Source organism: Anolis sagrei, chromosome 10 (assembly GCF_037176765.1).
Source record: "Anolis sagrei isolate rAnoSag1 chromosome 10, rAnoSag1.mat, whole genome shotgun sequence".
NCBI lineage: Eukaryota > Metazoa > Chordata > Lepidosauria > Squamata > Dactyloidae > Anolis > Anolis sagrei.
In genome coordinates, this window is record NC_090030.1 from 9,745,290 (window position 1) to 9,762,422 (window position 17,133).

Sequence of the window (17,133 nt, forward strand, 5' to 3'; positions counted from 1 at the left end):
TATCTATTAGGTCAACAGTTTTCTTATTTCCTCTCTTCTAGACATGATTCCTGTGGGCCTACTTCTATTTTATTTTACAGCCAATGCTGTGCTGTGTATTGTCGAAGAGGAAAAAAAATATTCTGACTTTCAACTAGGTTGACAAATGTACCTCTGGCTTTGTCTCTTGTACACAAGGAAAGGGGGAGGGATATAGTTTACACAATTAATACAATATCTGGGTTGCTGTGTGTTTTCCGGGCTGTATGGCCATGTTCCAGAAGCATTCTCTCCTGACGTTCGCCTGCATCTATGACAGGCATTCTCAGTGGTTGTGAGGTCTGTTGGAAACTAGGAAAATTGGGTTTATATATCTGCAGAATGTCCAGGGTGAGAGAAAGAACTCTTGTCTGTTGGAGGCAAGAGTGAATGTTGCAATTGGCCACCTTGATTAGCATTTAATGGCCTTGCAGCTTCAAAGCCTGGCTGCTTACAAGCATGTGGACAATTTCAATAGAAAGGAGGAATGTATGAAAATGAAAAAAAACTGGCTACCAGTATTTAAAAACTCTAAAATCAAAACAGTAAATAAAGAGGATGCCTGCCATAGATGCAGGTGAAACATCAGGAGAGAATGCTTCTGGAACATGGCCATACAGCCCAGAAAACACAACCCCTCAGTGATTCCAGCCATGAAAGCCTTCGACAATACATTAATACAATATCCATACTTCCCTTGCTTTTCAGGTGTGGTTTCACCCCTAACATCTATGAAGTCAACAGTTTTCTTATTTCCAGACTTATAGACATGATTCCTGTGAGCCTACTTTTATTTTATTTTACAGCCAATGTTGTGTTGTCTTGGAATAAGAAAAAAAAAATCAGTATTCTGACCTTCAACTAGGTTGACAAAATGTACCTCTGGCTTTGTTTCTTGTACCCAAGGAAAGAGAAGGGGGATAAAGTTTATCAGTAAACGAGGGCTAGAAAAATAATTAAAAACAGGAGTGCATTCGGCGTTATCTTCGTAAGTCTAGATCGAAGTCACTGTGATTTGGTATTACCGTTGGGGCCCGTGTATCGTTATCAGTGCCACGCAGATGTAGATACACACGGGAGATGCCAGGCATTGCAGTCTTCCCAAAGAAATAGGTCTGGCTTTAACCCGCGGGGGAAAAAAAATACTAGTTTCCAAAAGTAGCATCTCTCACATTTTTCTATTGTTGACAATTATCCACAAATGATCAAATGACCGGGCAAATAATCCAGGAAGGTCTTAGCACAATAAATAAAGATGATGCTCAGGCGCAGCTGGAAGGCACCGTGCCAAACAAGTCCCTTTTCCTTTCGTCTTACATGTGGAATGAAAGAGCACTTTCTATGAAGCATCCCTGGCCAGATAATGTGTATATGATATCATTGCAGCACCCACTTCTTCCAACAGCAATGTAAGACAGGATGGATGGAAGGAATGGGCGCTCCTTCCTAAGACAGTGCAATCTAAGCAGCTGATAATATAGAAATCTACATTTCAATAATGCAAAAAAAGATGACGAAAGAATAGGAATTGGATTTTTGTACCAAGCCATATCATTTGGCCCAGCAAGCCAAATATAGGCTGCTCTGATTAGCAGTCTTCAACGCAGGAAGCTTTGCAAACAGTGGTCTTTTCAACCAGGAGGGGAATCCAGGCCTTCGGTATGCAAAGCATCAGCTGTACCACTGAACTAAAGAACTCTATGCAAGAGGCAAGTTTAATGAACGAGGCAGAGAAAGGAAAGAGCGGCAGACTAAAGAGAGAAATGGGAAAGAGAGATGAGTCCTCATTTTAAAAAAGTAATAAAAAATAAAGATATAAAATCTCACAACTGGGCACTTTCATGATCCAAAAATCAAATGCAGCAAGCGCATGCAGAGCGTGGTACGGACAGAGCCAGAGGGAGGAAAAGAGCACTGTCTGCCGGCCAACATTTGGCAGACACCTTCCCTCCTTGCACAAAAACACAGGTTGCACAAAAGAGGCTTCGTCTCTTCCCTTTCCTGAGCTCTCTTTGTGCATTTCCACATCATTCTGGTTTAAGCCCATTTATATGGTCAAGGGATGGTCTTCCTGTTGTATATTTCAATTCTGGGGATTGGAAAGAGTCAAGAGAATGGCTCTCTGGGTACTTTTGGTGACCTCACGGCACTTAAAAGGAGCCTTAGGTAGCCATGCGAGGCACCGTTCACAGGAGATGGTTCCAACTGGACTCAGTGGAGCATACTTCTGAGTAGATGTGCACTGGATTACACTGCTCATTGTGCTCTAAATGTTTACAGCTTGGAATGAAGGAGCCCTACAGGCATTCATTCTGCTCTCCTATTTGTGTGTGTTTTTCCCTCCTATTGACCAATTATTTAATTAAAGTGCACTTCATTAATCCCCCAGCCATCACACTAAAACCAACCGATTTCACAGAAGTGCAAATCTGTTTGAGGCATTGACACAATGGATTCTCTTTTTTTTTTTCCCCTTCAGTGCCTATTCTTGCTTAATGGACAAGAAATTTGGCACATTAGCTCTCATTTGAAAGCCAAACTGCTCCTAAAAGAAGAGCTCGGCGCAATGTCGTTTGCAGATAATTTTTCCATATGCATATGCACACTAATCGAGCAAGGAAACAGCAGAAGATAAAAGAACGAAGCCAAGGAGATGGAGAGAAATCCCAACTCTTCATAATTATTATAAGATCAGGGTAAATAAAAACTTCCACAAGCTGCTGATCCTTCCAGACGCTCCTAATGGAAAAAGGCATTCGTACCTTTCAAAAGAGGGGGCAAAATTAATTTCATCCCTTCCATCAGAAATGCCTGAGCACCGAAGGAATGGAGAAGTCACGGCTATTTCGTCCGTAACAGGATTAAACCATTTATGAGCCGTTGCAGCTGCTCCTTTATGGTGCCCAATTGATATTCATGTGCGGTTAGCATTTGTCTACTAACTTGTGCAACACAGAGAATAGCAAGAGACAGACAATAATCGCCGGGCTGTTACATATTCAGGGGGCTCAAATCCACGACTTAAATTTTCAAAAGCTGCCCGAGGAGGGGCATCGTCAACCCCAAAGGCACCCATAACTGGATCTAATCTGCGGAGCGAAATAAAGTAGACAAAGGCATTTCAAATGTCAACTCAAGCTACATATACGCGAGAAGCAACTGCTGGCCCTTTAGCAGTGATTTGGCGATAGATAAAGTTTTGTTTTGGAGGGAGGTCTTGTTTTCCAAACGCAGGACGAGAGAAGCATAAACAAGGAATCCTGCCTCCAAGCTGCCTTTTCCTTGTCTTTTTTCGAGACAGAGCACAGAAGCAGGGCTTCCAATGGCTGGCTTTCCCCTTCCCCCACCCTCTTGCCACCCTTGGTGCATCTCAAGCCGAACCCTGCTTTCTTTCATCTCCCACAGTCCCTTTTACAACCAACCCTCCCGGAGAAAACAAGTGTCGTATTTTAAAACACCCACAGTGACCTCATCTGGTGGGGATGAGATATCGACAAGGTTGCAGAGGCCCTGGAAAAAAGCAATGTCCATTCGAGAGCAAGAGTATGGGCTTACTCATCGCTTCAGCACCCACTCCCAAACCTCCCCTTGAGGGTCTCCATTCCCTAACACTCTCCTTTCTTCCTCCCCAAAAAACAACCACTCCTTGTGCCATCCAAGCCGGAACAGAGCTGCACAAAGGTATGCATTTATATCTACAGTCCAAACAAATTGCATCCTTCCTCCTGCTCCTTTTTGTCTCTTACTTCATCTTTGTATCAACACTTCAAATATATACAGAGGTTTTGTTTATTTCTTCCCCCCTATGGCTACGGGATAGACCTCTTCCATTTCAACCAATGGCAGGGCAGATTGAAACACAGATCATATCTGGTGTTAGATTATGGGCAATTTGTACCCAACGACCATAATAAATCCACTTAATTCCAACTGGGAGAATACATCTGATAAGTAGATAAGGAATTTCCTGCTGTTATGAGCATTTGTTTGAAACATGACATCTGCAGTTTGGTTTTCTGCTCTCTTTTTTTAAGTACTAGCATGTTATCAAGGCTTGACATGAAACATACAGGGATACCAAGAAACAAAAGGCCTTTACCTGCAGTTGTAGGTCCTAATTTCTTTGTTATCCCGCTTACACTTCACTGCAACAAAGATCATGGTGACAAACAGGATGGCGGCGATAGAACCCAGGGCGATAATAAAAATCAGGGACAGGTTAACAGATCCTATGGATTCCTGGGCGTCCAGAGATGGAGAAAGGTATATCAAAATCAAGGCAGAAGCGGAGAGAGAAGTTTTCCCATGGTCATGAGCCACCACGATCAACTCGTATGTAGTCTTTGAATTCTCCCCAAAGGCTCTGGTGGTCCTTATCTCGCCATTCACCTGGTCAATCTCAAAAAAACCCTCGGTCTCCCTCTGCCATCTCATAGGAAAGTCTCCCGTTCTCTCCTTCATCATAGTCGTCTGCCTTGACCACAGTCACCAAGTAGCCAACCCCGGCGTTCCTGGGGATGTAGACCTCCGCAGTCCCATTGACTAGAGGAGGGGCAGTTATCACAGGGGTGTTATCATTGACATCCAAGACAATGACTCGGATGGTGGCGTTGCTTTGCAAGGAAGGGTTGCCTCCATCCTTGGCCAAGACTTTGAACTCAAAGGACTTGGTTTGCTCATGGTTGAAGGACCTCAAGGCATAGATGTCTCCTGAGTTGGGGTTGATGGAGACATAGGTAAAGACAGGCATGTCTCGGACTTGGGAGGGCACAATCTGATAGGAGACACTGCCATTAAGGCCTAGATCAGGGTCCCTGGCAGAAACAGAAAGGAGGTAGGCCCCAGGGGTATTATTCTCTTGCACAATGACCTGGTAGTACGGTTTCGAGAAATGAGGGTGGTTGTCATTTTCATCCGTGATCTTGACAGTGAAGGACTTGGTCGCTTGCAAAGAGGGGATCCCATTGTCTTTAGCCTGGATGGTGAGGTTGTACTGGTCCCTTTGCTCCCTGTCCAAGCGTCCATCCACCAAGATGGTGGAGAAGCTCTCGTATTCTTGCAGGCGGAAAGGCACACTGCCCAACAGCTTGCATTGCACTCGTCCATTAGCACCAGAATCGCGGTCAGAAACTCTCACCAGGGCTATGACATAACCTGGAGGAGCGTTTTCACTGACCTCCACCAACTCACTGTTCACAGAGAGCAAGTTAATGAGAGGAGGGTTGTCATTGGCATCTTGTACACTGACTGTCACTTTGCAGTGGGCGGGAATAGAGTTAGGGCCGAGATCCTTGGCCTGCACATCCAGTTCGTATGCATGGCCTTCCTCATAGTCAATGGCACCAATGACTGTGATCAGCCCTGTTTGGGGATTAATTTGGAAGAGGTCCCTGGCCTTTTCAGACACATAGCTGTGGATGGAGTACAGCACTTGCCCATTGGTGCCCTCATCAGGGTCTGTGGCATTGAGCCTGATCACCGGTGTGCCAGAAGGAGAGTTCTCGGGCACGCTGACAGTGTAGGATGGCTCTTCAAAGAGGGGGTTGTTGTCATTGGAGTCAATGACCCTGATGTTCAACTCCACAGTGCCAAAGTTGGGTGGGTCACCCCCATCCAGAGCCGTGATCATGTAGCTATAGTGCGACTGGGTCTCGCGGTCCAGGCTCTTCTCCACCACCAGCTCGGCAAAGCGAGAGCCATCGCCCCGCGTCTTGGTCTCCAGCCCAAAGAGGTCATTGGGTGTGATCTCGTAGCTCTGCACCCCGAAGCTGCCTGAGTCCGGGTCGTAGGCGCTCTCCAGTGGCACCCGTGTCCCCGGGCTGGCCGTCTCAGAGATCTCCAGGGCGATCTGGTCGGTGGGGAAGCTGGGCGCATTGTCATTGAGGTCCTTGATCTCCAGCTTGACCACACAGATCTCCATGGAGCTGGACATGACCTCCAAGGAGATGACGCACTTGGGGCTCTGCCGGCAGAGCAGGTCCCGGTCGATCTTCTGCTTGGTCACCAGCAGGCCCGAGCCTGGGTTGATGTCCACCAGGTGTGGGGCCGAGTTGGAGACCACCCGGAAGGCGGCCGGCTGGCGGGGGTCCAGCACGAAGCCGGCGTCCCGAGCATCTTTGGCGATGTTGGCCACCACGGTGCCAGCCCGCTGCTCCTCCTCCACCGCATACTTGAGGTTGATGAGGGCGCCCGACGGAGGAGTCCACCAGAGAGCGAGCAGCAGTAGTAGCAGCAGGCGGCAGGGAGTATCATCCACATCCATCGCTCACGGCTGGGTGCCCCGGAGCCTCCTCCCCACTCCCCTCCTCCTCTGGGCGCCTGTTGATTGTGCAGCTGGGAGGAAGGGAAGGAGGGAGGGAAGGGGATTGGGGATGATGGGGAGGTGGCTTTGGGATGTGGTCACTTTAAGAGCCCATTGCCTCTGCTCTCCTCCCTGCGAATCTCCAGCTGAAATAAAGGAAAAGGAGAGGTCTAAGTGAACAGAACCAGTACAGTTTTGAGACCTAAAGGGAGGGAAAGTGATGATGGGGAGGGGGAACTTTGCAATAGAGGGCAAGGAAGGGGGCTTTGGGTTGTGGTCACTTTAAGAGCCCATTGCCTCAGCTCTCCTACCTGTAAATCTCCAGCTGAAATAAAGGAAATTGTCAGGTCAAAGAGATGTCTAAGGGAACAGATCGAAAAGGAGGGAAGGGATGGGGATTATGGGAAGGTGGCACTTTACAATAAGGGCCAGGAAAGGGGGCTTTGGGTTGTGGTCACTTTAAGACCCCATTGCCTCTGCTATCCTCCCTGCAAATTTCCAGCTGAAATAAAGGAAAACGTGAGGTCTAAAGTGAGCAGATCCTGGACTCTTCTGAGATCTAAAGGGAAGGAAGGGGATGATGGAGAGGGGCAGAGAAAGGGGGCTTTGGGTTGTGGGTCACTTTTAAGAGCCCATTGCCTCTGCTCTCCTCCGTGCAAATCTCCAGCTGAAATCCAGGAGTTTTTTGAGATCTAAAGGGAGGAAAAGGAATGGGGGTGATGGGGAGTTGGCACTTTGCAATAGGGGCAGGGAGAGGGGGCTTTGGGTTGTGGTCACTTTAAGAGCCCATTGCCTCTGCTCTTCTCCCTGTAAACCTCCAGCTGAAATAAAGGAAATGCTGAGGTTGAAGTGAGCAGATCCCGGACTGTTTTGAGATCTAAAGGGAGGGTTGGGGATGATGGGGAGAGGGCACTTTGCAATAGGGGGCTTTGGGTTGTGGTCACTTTAAGAGCCCAATACCTCTGCTCTCTTCCTTGCAAATCTCCAGCTGAAATAAAAGGAATTGTGAGGTCTAAGTCAGCAGATCCAGTCCTGTTTTGAGACCTCAAGGGAGGGATGGGGATGATGGGGAGGTGGCAGTTTACAATAAGGGCCAGGAAAGGGGGCTTTGGGTTGTGGCCACTTTAAGAGCCCACTGCCTCTGCTCTCCTCCCTGTAAACCTCCAGCTGGAATAAAAGAAAAGGAGAGGTCTCAGTGAGCAGATCCAGTTCTGTTTTGAGATCTAAAGGGAGGGAAGGGGATGATGGGGAGGGAGAACTTTACAATAGGGGGCTTTGGGTTGTGGTCACTTTAAGAGCCCATTGCCTCTGCTCTCCTCCCTGCAAATCTCCAGCTGAAATATATAAAATTGTGAGGTCTAAGTGAGCAGATCCCAGAGTCTTTTGAGATCTAAAGGGAGGGAAAGGGGTTGGGATGATATTGGGGGGGGGGGGGGGGTGACACTTTGCAATAAGGGCCAGGAAAGGGGGCTTTTGGGTTGTGGTCACTTTAAGAGCCCATTGACTCTACTCTCCTCCCTGCAAATCTCCACCTGGAATAAAGGAAATGCCGAGGTTGGAAGTGAGCAGATCCTGGATTTAAAGGAGGGGATGGGGATGATGGGAAGATGGCACTTTGGAATAGGGGGCTTTGGGTTGTGGTCACTTTAAGAGCCCATTGCCTCTACTCTCCTCCCTGCAAATCTCCAGCTGGAATAAAGGAAATGCTGAGGTTGGAAGTGAGCAGATCCTGGACTCTTTTGAGATCTAAAGGGAGGGATGGGGATGATGGGGAGGTGGCACTTTGGAATAGGGGGCTTTGGGTTGTGGTCACTTTAAGAGCCCATTGCCTCTGCTCTCCTCCCTGCAAACCTCCAGCTGAAATAAAGGAAATGCTGAGGTTGAAGTGAGCAGATCTTGGACTCTTTTGAGATCTAAAGGGAGGGATGGGGATGATGGGGAGGTGGCACTTTGCAACAAGGGCCAGGAAAGGGGGCTTTGGGGGTTGTGGCCCCTTTAAGAGCCCGTCGCCTCTGCTCTCCTCCCTGCAAATCCTTCTCCCCTAGAAATGAAGCAAAAGGTGAGGTCAAGGAGAGGTCTGAAGTGAGCAGATAGAGCTGGGTTTCCCGGCCTGAATGGGGGGAAATAAGGGAGGGAAAGGGAGCGAGACCCCCAGAGATGGGGGAGAAGAGGCTCAATCTTTGGCTAAAGGAGGAGGAAGCCGGGCTCTATGGGAAGGGGCAAGAAGGGGTCTGCATGCCTCAAAGGGAAAAGGAGAGGGAGGGAGGGGGTCCCAGGCCCCTCCGGAGCTCCTACCCACGCCAACGCCGCCACCGCCGCCTTCATGCCGCTCTCCGCATCCTCATCACCCACAGCCTCATCAGCACACTCATCCTCCGGGAGCCAGCGGGCAAAGTTTGGCTGCGGCTCTCATGGCAGGGAGAGGATCCTGCAGAGGAGACGGAGAAGCAGCCAGGGAGCCCAGCGAGGCTCTGCTCTTCTCCCTCTCTCAAAGGGAAGTTCCCGGGAAGCCGCCGGGGCTTGGCTCCATCCTGCAGAGGCTGAGCACGTCCTCGCCCCCCTCCCTTCCCTCTCTCTCCCTCTCTTTCGGCCCCCCTCCCTTGCTCCCTCTTTCTATCTATCTCTCTGTGTCTCGTTCCCTCTCTCTGCTGCTGCTGCTCCTGCTGCAAAGTGCTTTCCCCACGCGAGCGAGCGCGGAGAGAGAGAGACAGGCAGCAGCAGCAGCTCCGGTCCCGAAGCTACGGCAGGGCTCCGGCCAATCAGCGCCCTGAGAAGAGCGTTCCAAGCCGAAGGGGAGGGGCGAGGGGCGGGGCCTCGGGGATGAAGCGCTCCAGTCCAGAGCATCTCTCTCTCTCTCTTTCTCTCTCTCTCCCTCTGTTTCCCCCTCTCCCCCCCCCCTCTCTCTCTCTCCCACTCTCTCCCCCTCCCTTTCTCTCCCTCTCTCCTCCCTCTCCCCCTCTCTCTCCCTCTCTCTCTCTTTCCCCCTCGCTCTCTCCCGCTCTCTCTCCCCCCCTCCCACTCTCTCCACCCCTCTGTCCTCTCCCTTTCTCTCTCTCTCTCCCTCTCCCTCCCTCTCTCTCTCCCCCTTCCCTTTCTCCCCCTCTCTCCCTCTCCTCCTCTCTCCCCCTCTTTCTCCCCCTCTCTCCCTCTCTCCCTCCCTCCCCCCTCTCTCCCCCTTCCCTTTCTCCCCCCTCTCTCCCCCCTCTCTCCCCCCTCTTTCTCCCACTCCCTTCCTCTCTCCCCCTTCTCTTTCTCCCATTCTCTCCCTCTCTCTCCCCCTCTTTCTCCCACTCCCTCCCTCTCTTCCCCCTCTCTCCCTGTTCCCTTTCTCCCCCTCTCTCCCACCCCTCTCTCTCCCTCCCTCCCTCTCTCCCCTTCCCTTTCTCTCCCTCTCTCCCTCCCTTTCTCCTCCTCCTCCCTTTCTCCCTCTCTCTCCCTCCCTTTCTCCCCCTCCCTTTCTCCCCCTCTCTCCCCCCTCTCCCTCCCTCCCTCTCTCCCCCTTCCCTTTCTCCCCCTCTCTCCCCCTCTCACCCCTCTCCATCCCTCTCCTCCTCTCTCTCCCCCCTCTCTCCCTTTCTCCCCCTCTCTCCCCCCTCTCTCTCTCCCTCCCTCTCTCCCCCTTCCCTTTCTCCCCCTCTCTCCCTCTCTCACCCCTCTCCCTCCCTCTCCTCCTCTCTCTCCCCCCTCTCCCCCTCTCTCCCCCTCTCTCCCCCCTTTCTCCCCCTCTCTCCCCCTTCCCTTTCTTCCCCTCTCTCCCTCTCTCTCACCCCTCTCTCTCCCTCTCTCCCTCTCCCCCCATCTCTCTCCCAAATTTGGATACAATACACCTATCAGGCCAACCAGTGACCATCACTCAGGAAAAAACACTAAAAACACAGCAGAGGAGACTTTAAAAGCCAAAAAAAAACAACAAAATTACATTATAATACATGTGCAAAACCACATATATATGCGCAAATACACATATACACTAATATATACACACACAAAACACATATACACAGACAGGGCCACAGCAACGTGTGGCAGGGGACAGCTAGTAGCAATAATAATAATAATAATACTCTGTGAAGGGGGGTGTTCCCTCCTCCACAAATAATAGTAATAACAAGACTACTACTAATAATAATAAGAATAATGTTTTGCGAACAGGGGTCCTCTTCCACAAATAATGGCAATAGCAATTGTAATAATAATAATAATAATAATAATAATAATAATATAATAGTGCTCTGTGGACTAGGGGGTGTTTCCTCCTCCTCAAATAATAGTAATAGTAGTAGTAGTAGTAGTAATAATAATGATAATAATAAGGCTGAGAGGAGACATGATAGCCATGTAAAAATATGTGCAGGGAAGTCATAAGGAGCAAGCTTGTTTTCTGCTGCCTTGGAGAGTAGGACAGAATGGAACAAACAAATTACAAGAAAGGAGATTCCATCTGAAAATTAGGAAGAACTTCCTAACGGTGAGAGCTGTTCAGCAGTGGAACTCTCTGCCCTGGAGAGTGGTGGACGCTCCTTCTTTGGAGGCTTTTAAACAGAGGCTGGATGGCCATATGTTGAGGGTGCTTTGCATGCAATTTCCTTGATTCTTGGCAAGATGGGGTTGGACTGGATGGCCCATGAGGTCTCTTCCAACTCTGATTCTAATAATAATAAATTTTGTGGGGGAGGGTCCGCCTTCACAAATAATAATAATAATAATAAATAATAATAATAATAATAATAATAATAATGCTCTTTGAAGGGGAGATCTTCTGCCACAAATAACAGTAATAGCAATTATTATTATTATTATTATGCTCTGTGAACTGAGGGCGATTATAGTACCAATAGTAGTAGTAGTAGTAATATTTTGTGGACAGGGGGTCCTCCTCCACAAATAATAGTAATAATAGTAATAGCAATAAGAATAAGAATAAGAATAATGCTGTTTGAACAGAGGAGTCTTCCTCCACAAATAATAGTAATCGCAATACTACTACTACTACTAATAATAATAATAATAATAATAATAATAATAATAATAATGTTCAGTGAACCAGTTTCCCAGAACTGCCTTCTTTTAGAGAAATGGAAGGAAGAGATGGCATTTTGGGAAAATAAAATTTAAAAAAACACCTAATGCAGCACCATTTTGTGCCCTTTTATCTCGCAGTCACACCTGCCTACACATTATAAATTCACAGTCCATGTTGGTTGATTGTGTGTTAATTTTTATGCAATGTATTTTCATAGATGTGTTTTATAGAAATCAGTTTTGATGTGTGCTTTTGACAGGGTGCATTTTGCCATCATAATACATTGGTGTAATAAAGGAGAGGCAGATAATAAACACACTTATTATTATTATTATTATTATTATTATTATTATTATGATGTAAGAATGGGTTGAGCTACACAACCCCCTTGCAAGGTAGGCTTTGGCTAAGAGATGGTGACTTTTCCAAGACAATACCAAATTCAAGGAGTTGTGGGTAAGAAATACGATGATGATGATGATGATAAGCACAAAAGACAAAGAATGAATACTACAAAAATACAATGCAGAGCAGAAGAGAAAACTGGCAAAAGAAGGCTCTCCATGGACAGTTCCTGGGAAAAATTGACAGCAAAATTGACAAGGAAAAAAACGTGGCTGTGGCTCACAAATAAAACTTTGAAAGGGAGACAAAGGAGGGCCTGATTCTGGCAGCCCAAGAACAAGCCATTCGAGCCAATGCCATCAAAGCCAGAATTGAAAAGTCGATAACAGATCCCAAGTGTAGACTCTGCAAGGAAGCAGACGAAACAATAGATCGCATTCTCAGCTGCTGCAAGAAGATCGTGCAGACAGACTACAAGCAGAGGCATAACACCATTGCTCAGGTGATTCATTGGAACTTGTGCCACAAAGACATCTGCCTGAGACAAAGAACTGGTGGGATCACAAGCCGGAAAAAGTTACAGAGAATGAACATGTCAAGCAACTCTGGGACTTCCGGATTCAGACAGACAGAGTTTTGGAGCACAATACTCCTGACCTCACAATGTGTTAAAAAATAAAGTATGGATTGTCGATGTCGCAATCCCAGGTGACAGCAGGATTGCAGAGAAACTGACACGATATGAAGATCAAACTGCAAGGACTCTGGCACAAGCCAGTCAAGGTGGTCCCAGTGGTGATCGGCACACTGGGTGCAGTGCCTAAAGACCTTGGCCTGCACTTAAACACAATCAGTGCTGACAAAATTACCATCTGTCAGCTGCAAAAGGCCACCCTGCTTGGATCTGCATGCATTATTAGTTGATCCATCACACAGTCCTAGACACTTGAGAAGTGTCTGATGTGTGATCGAATACAAAAGCCAGCATAGTGATCAATTTCACTATTCAATTTCAACAGAAAGGAGGAAACCATGAAAATGAACAAAATCTGGCTACCAGTATTTAAAAACTCTACAATTACAACAGCAAAACAGCAGAGAGGAAACAATCAGGCACATCTAATCACCTCTCAACAAAAGATTGCCCCAGGCACCACCAGGCCATCAAATGCTAATCAAGGTGGTCAGTTCAATCATTCACACCTAGCTCCAACAGACAAGAGTTCTTTGTGCCACCCTGGTCATTCCACAGATATATAAACCCATTTTCCTAGTTCCAACAGACAACCTCTGAGGATGCTTGCCATAGATGCAGGCGAAACATCAGGAGAAAATGCCTCTAGAACATAGCCATATAGCTCGAAAAAACCTACAGCAACCCAGTGATTCCGGCCATGAGAGTCTTCGACAATACATTGAACAATAATAACCATTTTTCTTGTTGTTGTTGTCCACATCAACACAAAGATGCCATCACCATGCTGGACAGGCACTTGCCTCTCATTTTTGGCATCTTGCCTCTGACTTCAACATCAAATCACAACCTGGGGAATTGTAAGGGGCTCCTGCCTACGATCGCATTGCAGCAGAAGTGAATGAACTTCTATTGTAATCTAAGAACCAGTTAAAAAACGAGCTTCTATTGTAATCTAAGAACCAGTTTTTTAAAAGAAACCCAACCTTCTTCTGTCTAAACTCTCATTAGCAGTGAGACCTTTCTTTAGTTTCCAAAGACCATCACTGAAAACAAAGATCCAAACTGACAGTGCAAGGTTTTTTCTCCTCTGAATGCTTTGGGGGTAATGGACTGGTGCAGGATTCAATGTAATGTAAAACCTCGCATCTTTCAAACGACGGCTGGATCCAATAATCGCTATCCGAGACGGCCACTTTATTGCAACGGCCAGGACGCTATTGGCATCTGTAAAGAAACTGGGGGGGATATAGATATATTTCTGTTGCCCAAATCTATCTTAATCCCAAACATGGGAATTTGCCTTGAATGAGGTCAGCTCCCCGCTAATGAATGTTGCACTAGAAAAAGGAGGCAAGGAGGCCGCCTTGCTTCCCCCTTCCTTCCTTCCTTCGGCCCACCCGCTCCCCATTGTCTGGGCTTGTTAATTACGGTCACCGATGAATAGAAAGCCAGGCTTGTAGGAGCTCTTCCATGACTTGCCTTCAAACAAGCTGAATCCTTAAATCAATGAAACCAAAAAGTATGCTTATAAATCAATCTGACTGCCTTGGGAATTGATTTCACTGAACAAGGGCCTTGTCTGGGCTTCATTTCTGTTTGATTTTAGTTTAGTTAGGCTCAGTATATTGCTTTTCTGTGCCTTGTATATTCCAATTCTGGCCCTTTTCTTCAAGGCAGGGAGAGGGAGAGAGGAAAAGATGCTGCAACTTGAAAGGGAGCACGCAAGAGGGTTTATGGCCAGCCATCTGCCCCACAACGCGGAGGCATTTCTCCTCCCCAAAGCAAACAATCCCGGTTTCATTGCTCCCAAGGGTGGTTTCAGTCGGCTTCCCTAGGATCAAGCTTTTCTCTGGCAAACAGCAACTGGTCGACTGTTTATAAAGCCAAGGCACAATCAAAGTTTGCCAGGTCCCAACCTCTTGCCATCTTCAATTGCAACAATGGCAGAGCTGAGGGAAGTAATCATTCCATTCAGGGACAATATAGGGAGCCATACAATTAGTTTCACTGACGCCATGCTATGAGTGGGAATTGAAAGGATGCATAACTTTTCTAAGTATCCTAGCAAGGCCCAGGTTAGGTCTGTCGCAATGATAAATATTAAAAGGAGCCATTACTTGTCTTTGGATTTTATGAATGGTCCCATTAGAAGATGTATAACGATCAGGGTAAACTACAACTCCCATCATCATCCGTCATTGCCCCCAAACTGCACCAGTATGTAAAGTTGGCCATGATGCATATGTGTGCCAAGTTTGAACCAGATCCATCATCGGTGTGATTCACAGGGCTCTCTGGATGTTGTTGAACTACAATTCCCATCATCATCAATCATTTTCCCCAAACTGCACCAGTATATAAAGTTGGCCATGATGTGTATGTGTGCCAAGTTTGATCCAGATCCCTCATCGGTAAGATTCACAGGGTTCTCTGGACGTTGGTGAACTACAACTCCCATCATCCAGGGCAGTCCCCCTCCAAGCTCATCAGTATGTAAAGTTGACCATGGTAGATATGTGTGCCAAGTTTGGTCCTGATCCATCATTGGTGGGGTTCACAGTGCTCTCTGTATGAGAGTGAACTACAGTTCCCATTATCCATATAACACCCCCCCTTCCAAGCCCACCAGTATGTAAAGTTGATAATGGTAGATATGTGTGCCAAGTTTGGTCCTGATCCATCATTGGTTCAGCAGTGGAACTCTCTGCCCCGGAGTGTGGTGGAGGCTCCTTCTTTGGAAGCTTTTAAACAGAGGCTGGATGGCCATCTGTCAGGGGTGATTTGAATGCAGCATTCCTGCTTCTTGGCAGGGGGTTGGACTGGATGGCCCATGAGGTCTCTTCCAACTCTTTGATTCTATGATTCTATGGTGGGGTTCACAGTGCTCTCTGTATGAGAGTGAACTACAATTCCCATTATCCATATAACACCTCCCTTCCAAGCCTGCCAGTATGTAAAGTTGATAATGGTAGATATGTGTGCCAAGTTCATAGGGCTCTCTGTATATTGGTAAACTACAAGTCTCAACATCCAGGTCAATCCCCCACTAAAAAAAAAAAAAACAGTAAGTAAAGCTGGCCATGGTGGACATATGTGCCAAGTTTGGTCCAGATCCATCACTGGTGGGGTTCACAATGCTCTCTGTATAAGAGTGAACTACAATTCCCATTATCCATATAACACCCCCCCCCCTCCGCCCGCCCCCCGCCCCACCAGTATGTAAAGTTGGCCATGGTGAGTATGTGTTCCAGGTTTGGTTCAGATCCATCGTCAGTGGGGTTCACACTGCACTTTGTGTATGGGTGAACTATAACTCCCATTATTCTCTGTCATTGCCTCCAAACCTCACCAGTACTTAAAGCTGATCATTATGAGTCTGTGTGTTAGGTTGGGCTCAGATCTGTTGTTGGTGGGAGTTGCAGGGCTCTCTGGATGTGGATGCCATCTCGGAAAATACAAACATACATGCACTTATGTATATGTGTGTGTGTATTTATTTATATAGGCTAGCATATATGCTTGGCATTGCTCAGATGTCATACAGGTCACTGCCATCCTGCTTTCATCCCTTCTTTCTCTTTCCCTCCTTTTATGCTTTTTTCTCTTTCTCTTCTTTCCTTTCCTCCATTTCCTTTCTTCCCTGCCTCCCTCCCTCCTTCCAACCCTTTCTCCTTTCCCTTTTTCTCTTTCTTTCTTTCCTTTCTGCCTTCTCCTGCTCTGGGAAGGCCAGCCTCACCATGTCTTCATGGCTACATGACTCTTTTGGTGGCTCTTTCCTTCCTTCGCCACATACACAGGTCACCTTTCTTTCCCAGTGACATCAAATAGGGCCACTAACAACAATCTTTGTGGTACAAACAGAGATACAAATAAACTTTGACTTATGTTTGTGTGCGCTGATAGATAGATAGATAGATAGATAGATAGATAGATAGATAGATGTAAATGTTTACTTTGACATTAATTAATTTAGTGTCTGACTCTGGGGGGTGGTGCTCATCTCCATTTCTAACCCGGTGTTGTCCATAGACACCTCCAAGGTCATGTGGCCAGCATGACTGCATCAACGCCATTACCTTCCTGCCAGAGAAGTACCGAAACTATTTATCTACTTAGATTTGCACGGTCTTGAACTGCTAGATTGGCAGAAGCCGGAGCTAACAGCGGGAGCTCACCCCAGTCCCTGGATTCAAACTGCTGACCTTTCAGTCAGCAAGTTCAGCAACTCAGCAGTTTCACCCATTGTGCCACCAGGGATTCAGATAGATAGATAGATAGATAGATAGATAGACAGACAGACAGACAGACAGACAGACAGACAGACAGACAGGTAAAGGTTTTTCCCTGACATTAAGTCCAGTCATGTCTGACTCTGGGGGGTGGTGCTCATTTCCATTTCTAAGCCGGCGTTGTCCATAGACACCTCCAAGGTCATGTGGCCAGCATGACTGCATGAACGCCGTTACCTTCCTGCCAGAGCAGTACCATAACTATTTATCTACTTAGATTTGCATGGTCTCAAACTGCAAGGTTGGCAGAAGCTGGGGCTAACAGTGGGAGCTCACCCCAGTCCCTGGATTCAAACCGCTGACCTTCCAGTCAGCAAGTTCAGCAGCTTAGCTATTTAACCCGTTGTGCCACCGGGGATTCAGATAGATAGATAGATAGATAGATAGATAGAGGTTTTCCCCTGACATTAAGTCCAGTCTGGGGGTTGGTGCTCATCTCCATTTCTAAGCCGAAGAGCCA

At 47.2% G+C, this 17,133-nt stretch overlaps 1 protein-coding gene across 1 annotated transcript in view; it reads right to left on the bottom strand.

Annotated features, from left to right (window-relative positions):
• PCDH19 (protocadherin 19) overlaps positions 1-9,067 on the bottom strand; it is a 232,677-nt gene extending 223,610 nt beyond the window's left edge. The window contains 3 exon segments of the mRNA XM_060756385.2: positions 4,118-4,428; positions 4,430-6,465; positions 8,615-9,067. Of these exon segments, the coding sequence (XP_060612368.2) occupies positions 4,118-4,428; positions 4,430-6,280 (2,162 nt within the window). The 5' untranslated portion in view covers positions 6,281-6,465; positions 8,615-9,067.
• Between the last annotated feature and the right edge of the window lie 8,066 nt (positions 9,068-17,133).